Source organism: Hylobates moloch, unplaced genomic scaffold (assembly GCF_009828535.3).
Source record: "Hylobates moloch isolate HMO894 unplaced genomic scaffold, HMol_V3 SCAFFOLD_11, whole genome shotgun sequence".
In the NCBI taxonomy this organism is placed as follows: domain Eukaryota; kingdom Metazoa; phylum Chordata; class Mammalia; order Primates; family Hylobatidae; genus Hylobates; species Hylobates moloch.
The window spans coordinates 96962361-96973405 of NW_026652286.1; the positions used below are offsets into that span (position 1 = coordinate 96962361).

Here is an 11045-nt window from a genome sequence, read left to right on the forward strand (position 1 = left end):
AGTCTACTTCCATTGAAGTATATTCCAATGAGTATATGTAGAGAAATGCTAAGAATAAAATCAAAAGACTTTTGAGGTTTAAAGTATCCCTAGTTTTATTTATTATTATTTTTATTGAGATGGAGTCTAGCTCTGTTGCCCAGGCTGGAGTGCAGTGGTTCAATCTTGGCTCAATGCAGCCTTTGCTTCCCAAGTTCAAGAAATTCTTTTGCCTCAGCCTACTGAGTAGCTGAGATTACAGGCGTGTGCCACCATGCCTGGCTAATTTTTAAATTTTTAGTAGAGAAGGGGTTTCACCATATTGGCTAGGCTGGTCTCGAACTCCTGGTATTCAATGATCTGCCTGCCTTGGCCTCCCAAAGTGTTGGGATTACTGGTTTGAGCCACTACTCTCGGCCCTTAGTTTTATCTTTTAATTATAATATAGACAACAACCTCAACAACGACAACAATGATAATGATGATGGTAATGAGAATGATAGTAATAACATATATTATTGAAAGTTTATGAAATGTCAAGCACCCAGCACTTTAAATGGGTCACCCTATTTAACATTTACAGTATTACTTCAGGGAAAGCCTTAGTATCATTGTGCTTTTAAAGATGAAAAAATTAAACATTTGTTTGAGTGACTGCTCGGGGTTCCCACCATAATATGATATTGAGACTGGAAAGGTTGGCTCAAGAACTTCTGACATTATTCAAAGTGATACTTGGTCCAGGTAATTGTGAGTAGGTCTAAGGACTCTAGAGAATTTCTGTCTGCAAATCAAGCTTCCCCTGTTCCCTATGACATGTTCCCTACGTGACTGTGTCACTGTCCTCTAGATAGCTTCATGACAGTTTCACTTTTATTTCATTTATTATAATGAACATAACCAAAATCTTTCAAATTTGTAATGATCAATGAAAAACAGAGCAAAACCAGAAAATTATTCTAGTCTTATTAAAGAGATGCATTATAGATACTTATATTATTATACTTGATATCAACAGTTTATCAAAAAGCATCACACACATTGTCTTATCTTCATACCAATAACACTGTGGCTGTTTATGAGGCAGATCATTGGGGCAGCTGAAAATTCTGCTAAGTTGCATTGCTTCCATGTAGTTCACACTCTTTGGTATCATAATGTATAAACAGTTTCCATTTTATGCCAATTTTTCTTTAAAAAAATCTCTGCCTTCATGTTATTACTTTTCTGCTTCTGGGCACTTAACATCCTGTAACTGTGAATATCCATGATATTCTAATGACTCAATTGCCTGTGATTCTCCCCAATTTAAATTACCTACTTGCTATTGTCAGATCAATATTTTTTGATGCTGTCCCATGTTATTCAACTAATATAACAAATTTCAGTGTTCACTATAGTTTCCTAATATAGGAACAACTAGTACAATATGTCTTTATCATTTTTACACTCCATTATCCATTCATTCAATGCAGTCAGAGATTTGCTCTTAAGGACCCATTGCATTTATTACTTCACTTAATTTTCATCATTTATGTAAAGTAAGGGAAAATGGCTACAATTATAACTCTTGTCTTAGGCATGATTCCCAGTCTAGCACTCTGTCCAGCAGACTGTCGTGTATACCAATAAGCCAAAAAAGGACAAACAAAAAAGCACTGTTGGGTAGACACTTGAATCAATATGGCTTGAGCTCATACACAAAATATAGACTACTTAAAAGGCAGTAGCTCTATCAAGGAAGAGGGAAAAAGCATGTCATATTCAGGGTACTATAATCAAGGCATAAAGATAGAAGACTAAGCAGAAGTAGTTCATGAACCACCCTGGATCACTGTAAGAGATCACTCGTTTTTTTTTTAATTTGAAGTTCTAATTTTTGTGGATACATAATAGGTGTATATATTTACGGGTTGCTTGAGATATTTTGAAACAGGCATGCAATACATAATAATCACATCAGAGTAAATGGATTATCTATCACCTCAAGCATTTATCCTTTGTGTTATAATCCAATTATACCCTTTTAGTTATTTTTAAATATACAATTAAATTATTTTTGACTATAGTCACCCTGTTGTGCTAGCAAATACCAGGTCTTTTCTATACTTTCTATTTTTTTGTACCCACTAACCCTCCCCACTTTCCCGACCCCGTGCCCCCCACCCCCCCTACTACTCTTCACAGCCTCTGGTAACCATTCTTCTACTCTCTATCTCCATGAATTTCATTGTTTTAACTTTTAGCTCCCATGTGTAAGTGAGAACATGTGACTTTTCTCTGTCTATGCCTGGCTTATTTCACTTAACGTAGTGACCTCCAGTTTCATCCATGTTGTTGCAAATGATAAAATCTTATTCTTTTTTATGGTTGAATAGTACTTCATTGTGTATATGTACCACATTTTTTTTATCCATTTGTCTTCTAATGGACACTTAGGTTGCTTCCAAATCTTGGCTATTGTGAATAGTGCTGCAGTAAACATAGAAGTGCAGATGTCTCTTCAATATACTGATTTCCTTTCTTTGGGGTATATACCTACGAGTGGGATTGCTGGATTGTAAGGTAGCTCTATTTTCAGTGTTTTGAGGAACCTCCAAACTATCCTGTCTAACGATTGTACTAATTTACATTCCCACCAACAGTGTACGAGGCTATCGTTTTCTCTACATCCTCATCAGCATTTAAGCCGATCTTTTGGACAAAAGCCATTTTAACTGGGGTGAGATGGTATCTCATTATAGTTTTGATGGGTGTTTCTCTGATGATCAGTGATGTTGAGCATCTTTTCATATGCCTGTTTGCCATTTGTATGTCTTCTTGTGAGAAATGTGTATTCAAATCTTTTGCCCATTTTAAATTGGATTATGAGATTTTTTTCCTGTAGCGTTGTTTGAGCTTCTTATACACACACTCCAGTTATTGATCCACTATCAGATGAGTAGCTTGCAAATATTTTCCCCATTCTGTGGGTTTTCTGTTCACTTTGTTGACTGTCTTTTGCTATGAATAAGCTTTTTAACTTGATGTGATTCCATTTGTCCGTTTTTGCTTTGGTTGCCTGTGCTTGTGGGACATTACTCAAATCTTTGCCCACTCCAATGTCCTGGAGAGTTTCTCCAACGTATTCTTGTAGTAGCTTCCTAGTTTTAGGTCTTAGATTTAAGCATTTAATCCATTTTAATTTGATTTTTGTATATGGCAAGAGATAGGGATCAAGTTTCATTCTTCCACATATGGATATCCAGTTTTCCCAGAACCATTTATTGAAAAGACTGTCCTTTAGTTCCAATGTTATCTTCTTGTCACCTTTGTAGAAAATGAGTTCACTAAAGGTGTATAAATTTGTTTCAGGTCTATTTGAATGTTTTATTCCAATACCATGTTTAAATCAGTCTCTGAGTGATTCTCATTATTGTATAATTAGTTATGAAAAGGCCTATTGATAGCATTCCCGTTTATCATCTCAACCAAGCTTCAAGTATTTCTCACTCCTTTTATTTATCATGTTGATGTAATTAGTCAGTCATAGTCAGCTCTCCTGTGAAGTGGTGATTCAAATACATCATAATTTGTCATAGACATCTCAGAATCCTGCAGGCATTGTAATTCTCAAGCTAAATGGAAGCTCTCTGATACACGGCATGAAGGAACTTGCTGCACTCTGAAAAAATTTCAGTGGGAAGGAGTTAATACGAGATATCATAGAACACCTCAATTCTTAGAGTGGTCCATACACCAGCAGCATTGGCAAAACTTGACAGATGCTTAAAAGTGCAAATCTGAAGCTATGTATCAAACTTACCAAATCAGAATCTGCATTTGAAGAGGATCCCCGGTGTGATAAGCTTTTAAGAAATACCAATATCTGACTTCAGATCCCAAGATTTTGATTTAAGTGACATGGGGAGGACATCTAATATTGTATTTTAAAAATCCCTTCACTTTAAATATGCAGTAATAATTGAGAAAGATGAATGTAGCCCAATCATCGACTTCTTTAAGTAGAATTGAACCTAACGTATTTATCTCTACTTTGATATGAGTGTCCAAATTTACCTTGATTTATTCTGCTAAGACTGCATCCAATTATTCCTATGTTGGAGAAAAACAGGAAAATATAAGAAATAAGAAGGAACATGGAACATAGGAATCTAAAAATAAAATATTTAAATATTCAAATTAACGTAGGAAAAATATTATTAAGGACTCTTTAAAAAGTTAAGTACTATATCAATATTATGAATTCTTACCCCATAACTCTTAAAATCCAAGTATATATAGATTTTACTTTTGAATCAAGTATATTACCTATTTATACATAAATTAAACATATTTTTGCACAAGGAAATAAGTGGCTTAATTGGTTATTTAGTATTATCTAGGCCTATTAGCAGTAAGATAACTTGTCAGGATATGCCTGGTGCCCTGAAACCTGCTAATCATAGTGTAGGCTGTGAACCAATAGCACTGGCTATAAGAAATGAAGAATCTCAAACCCCACTCAGACCTGCTGGATCAGTGTCTAGATGTTAACAAAATGCCCAGGTAATCCCTGCACACAAAACTTTATCGCTAATTGAGAAGTTTAGGATTGGCAGATAATCTCACTTGAGGAAAAAAAAAAAAAGGCCACTAGAGAGTCAACTGTAATTGCTTTTTTCCTCAAGAGCTAGTTTCCCTGAGAAATGGAAATCTTTGTGGAGTATTTGTTCCATGTTATTCGGTACCTGATGTATTTAAACCAAGGAGATAGCTTTATAGCCCAGCCATCAGAACTGCTCAGGGGACTGTCAAAGGCAAGGATATTTGCTTCTATGGTGCTGCAGAAAAAAATGAAAGGTTACAATTGTGGATGCTGCTTTGTGATGTAGACCAGCTTCTGAGACCAGACTGAGGGATGTGCCCTGCCCTGTTTCTCAGCACAAAAGATAGTAGAAACACCCAACACCAGCATTAGTGCCATTCTTTTCCAGGACAAATAGAGTAAGTTGCAGGTAAAATTTGGCATTGCAGTTCTCAAGCAGAGGTAAGGTGACTGCAGTCATCTCACACTTGTGATTTAAAACTATTAGGCCTGAAGTAATTATTGTCAAAATTCAAAGATCCCTCTAGAAACATTCATTCATTCTTTCATTCACTCATAAAATATTTTTAAGCACCTTTGATGTGTCAGACGCTAGTTACTTGGGTTAAAGAAGAGGAGAAATTTAAGTTAGTCTTACATCTGTCTTAGAGTTTAGCTCACAGTGTACAATTGCACTGTGTTAGAAGTAATAGGTTGCTTTCAAAGCTTGTATTCAGAAGGTCAATCTACTCCAATGAGTTGCAGATGTCTTCCTGATGGTGTAATTTTTAAATGAGACTTGGAAGAAATACAATTTCACCAGGCAATTGAGGGATAGGATTTAGTAAGACTATTTCATCTGAAAGGAAGCACAAATAAAAGTTCAGATAGCTAAGAGAATATGACATATTCCAGAAACGGAAAGGAACCAAATGTGAACTAGGTCTGGAGAATTGCAAGAGGTAGTATAGATATTCATACTTCATTCTTTTTTTTTAATTATTATTTTTGAGACGGAGTCTCGCTCTGTCTCTCAGGCTGGAGTGCAGTGATGCGATCTCGGCTCACTGCAATCTCCACCTCCCGGGTTCGAGCAATTCTCTTGCCTCAGCCTCCTCAGCAACTGAGATTACAGGCATGCACCACCACACTCAGCTACTGTTTTGTATTTTTAGTAGTGATGGGGTTTCACTATGTTGGCTAGGCTGTTCTTAAACTCCTGGCCTTAGGCGACCCACCTGCCTCGGCCTCCCAAAGTGCTGGGATTACAGGCATGAGCCAGCACACCTGGCAGCTATATGTGCTTTATAGGCAGCTCCAAGAACTTACTGTCTATGCCTAGTTTGCTAAGAGGCTTTTTATTTATTATTACTTTTGGGTATTTTCTATGTGCCTTTTCTATATTTTAGAAGAAAATCTGTAAGATTGGTGTTATTACATTCTTAAATGTGAAGAACAGTGAAAATGTCTGGGAAAATATTGTACCTTGCTTTATGAACCAGCATATAAATAATTCTGTAAAGGTTCCATGTGACCTTAAAAAGAATATGTGTCATTAGTTGTTGCATGCCGTAAGATCGTGTGTGTGTGTGTATGTGTATACACCTATACATACATATGATTATCTTCAAATTTATGACTGTCATTCAGACCTCCTTTATCTTTGCCCATTCTTTATTAGGGTTTTTATTTTGAAAATAATTTTATTAATTTATTTTATTATATTTAATACTTTATGAGTATATCAAAATGTAATTTTATCTAGATTACATTAAGGATAAAAGTACCCATTTTAAGTGTAAAACTCCTAAATGAGTTTTGACAGATGCATACACTATAAACTGGTGAAATCAACACTTCCTTACTGAAACATTTTTATCATTGCTGAAGATTTCCCATGCTCCTTTCTAGTCATTCTACAGTAGCTACTGACCTCATTTCTATCACCATAAAATTAGTTCTGCTGTTTGACAAGTTCATATGAACGGAATTGTATAAAATGTGCTCTTTTTTTCTGGCTCTTTTTGCTTAACATGATGTTTTGAAGATTAATCCATATTGTTGCATATATCTCTGATTTATTCTTTGTTATTGATGAGTAGTGATCTATTCTGTGCAAATCCCACAATTCATTTATTTATTCAATGGTTATTGAATAAATGAATGGTTACTGAATAAATGAATGAATGAATATTTGGGTTGTTTCCAGTTTGGAGTTGTTAGTAACAAGGCTTCCATGTACATGTTTGTACATGTCACTGTGTAGATACATGCTTACATTTCTCTTGAGTAAACCCTGAAAAACAGAATTGTTGGGTTATAATCTAAGTATATGATTAACTTTCTAAGATATTGCCAAGCAGTTTTCCGAGGTAGTTGTACGGTTTTACACCTCTCCTCACCAGCTGTGTATGAGAGCTTGAGTTATCCCATATCCTTGACAAACTTTGGAACTGTAAGTTTTTGTTTATTTTGTTTTTTCTTTCTTTTGTAATTTTTAGCCATTTCGATGTGGATGTGTAGTGGTATGTAATTTTCCTGATGAATAATGAATTTGGTATCTTTTTACGTGTTTATCAACTATTTACATATCTTCTGTCATATATCATCTGTACAAATACTTTTCCTATATTTTAATTTGGTCTATTGTCTTTGTATCATTGACATGTTGATATTATTTGTATATATTTACGTAAAAGGCCACAGTCAGATATACGTATTTTTTGTGGCTTACTCTTAATTTTTTTTTTAACTTTTATTTTAAGTTTAGAGGTATATGTGCAGGTTTGTTACATAGGTAAACTGTGTCAGGGGAGTTTGTTGTACAGATTATTTTATCACCCAGGTATTAAACCCAGTACCCATGAGTTATTTTTCCTGATCTTTTCCCTCCTCCCACCTTCCACCCTCTGATAGGCCCTAGTGCGTGTTGTCCCCCTCTATGTGTCCAAGTGGTCATGTGTTCAAATCATTTAGCTCCCACTTAGAAGTGAGAACATGTGGTATTTGGTTTTCTGTTCCTGTGTCGGTTTGCTAAGAATAATACATCCATGTCCCTGCAATGGACATAATCTTGTTCTTTTTTAATGGTACCTTTGGAGATGTGCTTTTAATTAGGATGAAAAAGGATTTATCAATGTTATATGGCTAGTTCACGTGTGCATATATGTCCTAAGGAATCTAATTGGATTACTCCACTATATTGAAATTTTCCTCTAGTGTTTTTTCCTAAAGTTTAATAGTTTATTGTTTATGCTTAAATTTAAGATTTATTTCAATATTCTTGTTTGCATGGATGTGAGATAGAAGATTTTAGATTTTCTCTTTCTACTTTATTTAAAATTCAAGTATGACTTATTTGGAATTTTACATTAATGTATCAAATGACGAAATCATTTGTTTAGTGTATAACACGGGCTACATTTATATTTTATATTTCCTAATTTTATAACTCCATCTTTTGCACACTCCTAATTAAACAAAGTGGAAAGAGATTAATGAAAATGTGCAAACATCATGATTACTATTTTTGTATTTTGAAGTATATAAATATCCCTCATTTTCCAATTGATGGATGGTGTAACAACAACGAAAACAATTATTGTTGTCATTTTCAGAGAGCTAAATATCTGCTAATTAGATGATGATGTTATTTTACTTGTCCACATTTATCAACTGGTAAATGAGAGGATCAGAATACAAACACAGGCACTTTGATATTAAGGATTTTTCATTTAACCACTACTCCCACTGTTTTCCTCCAACAAAGGCAGAGGTGTAATATTTGGTCCAAGAGCCATAACACTGCTGCAGTGGGACAATTCCACTGGTAGATCTGCACCATGAATCTTGCTGGTACCATTTCATTTTAATAATAATATCGAAAATCTGATCATTTTTAATAGAAACCTAAATTTCCTGATTATCATTAAAATTCTCCAAAGATGTAGCCATAATGCACCTCTGTTACCCTTGGCAGAACTTCTCTGCTCGTTAACAAAGGACACTGTACTGAATGCAGGTCTGCTGTCTCCCGGTGGCAGCTCAGCCAGCTTCCATCATTTTCATTAGCCCTTGTAAGTTTGTAAGTGTGTGAAAAACAACTCAGAAAAGTTGACTTGAAATCATTGGAATGTTCAAACCAAAGAGTAGCAGTTAAAATACTTAGATAATAATCATGGCCAAAATATTTTTATATAAAAAGCAACTATTTGATATTAAGCTATAAAATATTTAATTAACAAAAATATTACTTAGCTAATTTACTCAGAGTTAAATTATTATATACAAACCAAAGGTCATCTACATCACGAATCTTCAGCATGGGATACCCTCCTCCAAAAGGAGAATAGCAACTCAATCCCTACAAACACCATGGTTTTTCTTTCCTCTGTAGAAACTGACCAAAGGAAAATGTCAGCAGGAAACCATTCTTCAGTGACTGAGTTCATTCTGGCTGGGCTCTCAGAACAGCCAGAGCTCCAGCTGCCCCTCTTCCTCCTGTTCTTAGGAATCTATGTGGTCACAGTGGTGGGCAACCTGGGCATGATCACACTGATTGGGCTCAGTTCTGACCTGCACACCCCCATGTACTATTTCCTCAGTGGTCTGTCCTTCATTGATCTCTGCCATTCCACTGTCATTACCCCCAAAATGCTGGTGAACTTTGTGACAGAGAAGAACATCATCTCCTACCCTGAATGCATGACTCAGCTTTACTTCTTCCTCATTTTTGCTATTGCAGAGTGTCACATGTTGGCTGTAATGGCGTGTGACCGCTATGTTGCCATCTGCAGCCCCTTGCTGTACAATGTCATCATGTCCTATCACCTCTGCTTCTGGCTCACAGTGGGAGTTTGCATTTTAGGCATCCTTGCATCTACAATTCACACCGGCTTTATGTTGAGACTCTTTTTGTGCAAGACTAATGTGATTAACCATTATTTTTGTGATCTCTTCCCTCTCTTGGAGCTCTCCTGCTCCAGCACCTACATCAATGAATTACTGGTTCTGGTCTTGAGTACATTTAACATCCTGACACCTGCCTTAACCATCCTTGCTTCTTACGTCTTTATCATTGCCAGCATCCTCCGCATTCGCTCCACTGAGGGCAAGTCCAAAGCCTTTAGCACTTGCAGCTCCCACATCTCGGCTGTTGCTGTCTTCTTTGGATCTGCAGCATTCATGTACCTGCAGCCATCATCTGTCAGCTCCATGGACCAGGGGAAAGTGTCCTCTGTGTTTTACACTACTGTTGTGCCCATGCTGAACCCCCTAATCTATAGCCTAAGAAATAAGGATGTCAAATTTGCCCTGAAGAAAAATCTGGACAGCAAAGCATGTTCGTGAATCCAATTATTGTCATGTTGTCATATCAAAACAGGCCTTCAGTTTGATTAGATGTGTAATATGTTAGATTTATTGTTCAAATTTATCAAAATATAGTGATGTTCTTTTATGTAACACATCTCCAAAATATTCCTTCAGTCTACTTCCATTGAACTTATATTCCAATGAGTATGTGTGGAGAAATACTAAAAATAAAATCAAAACTCTTGAGGTTTAAAGAAGCCCTATTTTTATTATTTCATTAATAATAAAAATAACAACCTGCACAACAATGATAATCACAATAAGATGATAGTAGTGGCATATATCATTCAGATTTGATGAAATAGCAAGCACTGTGTCATAACATTTAAGTGGATAATTTTATTTAATATTTACAGTATTCCTTCAGGGGAAGCTGTAGTATTATTTCAGTAAGGCTTATTTTTTGAGTGAATGCTCAGAGCCCCAAACCTAAGAAGTCATTGAGAGTGGAAAGTTTGGCTTAAGGACTTGTGGTACTATTCAAAGTGATACTTGGTCCAGCTACTTGTGGATAGGTATAAGGACTCCTGAGAAATCACTTCCAAACATCAAGCTTCCCCAGTTCCCAACGTGACTGCATCACTGTCCTCTGGATAGCTCCAGAATAATTTACTTTTATTTCAGTTGCTATAATAAACATAGTCTTCCAAATTTGTATTGATCAATGAAAAATAGATCAAAACCAGAAAATTATTATAGTCTTATTATAGACATACATTATAGATAATATTATACTTGATAGCAACAATTGTGTATATAAACAGCCCACACAACATTGCCTTATCTTTATGTCAGTAATGCTTTGGCTGTTTATGAGGCAATTCATGACAGCCGTAAATTCTTCTAAGTTGCATTGTTTCCATGTGGTTCATACTCTTTTGCCTTATAATTTACAAACGGTTGTCATTTTATATCAATTTTCTTTAAAAAGTGTCTTCTTGGCCCCCAGGTTATTATCTTTCTGCTTCTCAGAATTTAACATCTTGTAAGTGTGAATTTCCATGATATTCTAAATAATTGCCTTGTGTCTCTCCCCAGTTCAAACTGTCCTGTTCATTATTGGCAGGTCAATAGTGTTTGGATGCTGTTTTGCATTATTCAGCTGATATAAGAAGTTTCAACGTTC

At 35.6% G+C, this 11045-nt stretch overlaps 1 protein-coding gene across 1 annotated transcript; it reads left to right on the forward strand.

The window, feature by feature from the left end:
- The first annotated feature begins 8887 nt into the window (after positions 1-8887).
- On the forward strand, positions 8888-9895 carry LOC116476226 (putative olfactory receptor 8G2). The gene has a single exon (XM_032165907.2). It carries the CDS (start codon positions 8921-8923, stop codon positions 9893-9895), a length of 975 nt encoding a protein of 324 aa, XP_032021798.1. The 5' UTR covers positions 8888-8920.
- The last annotated feature ends 1150 nt before the right edge of the window (positions 9896-11045 follow it).

Bases quoted from the DNA above. Each gene is read 5' to 3' on its own strand.
- LOC116476226 (XM_032165907.2), top strand. From the start codon at position 8,921: ATGGTTTTTCTTTCCTCTGTAGAAACTGACCAAAGGAAAATGTCAGCA.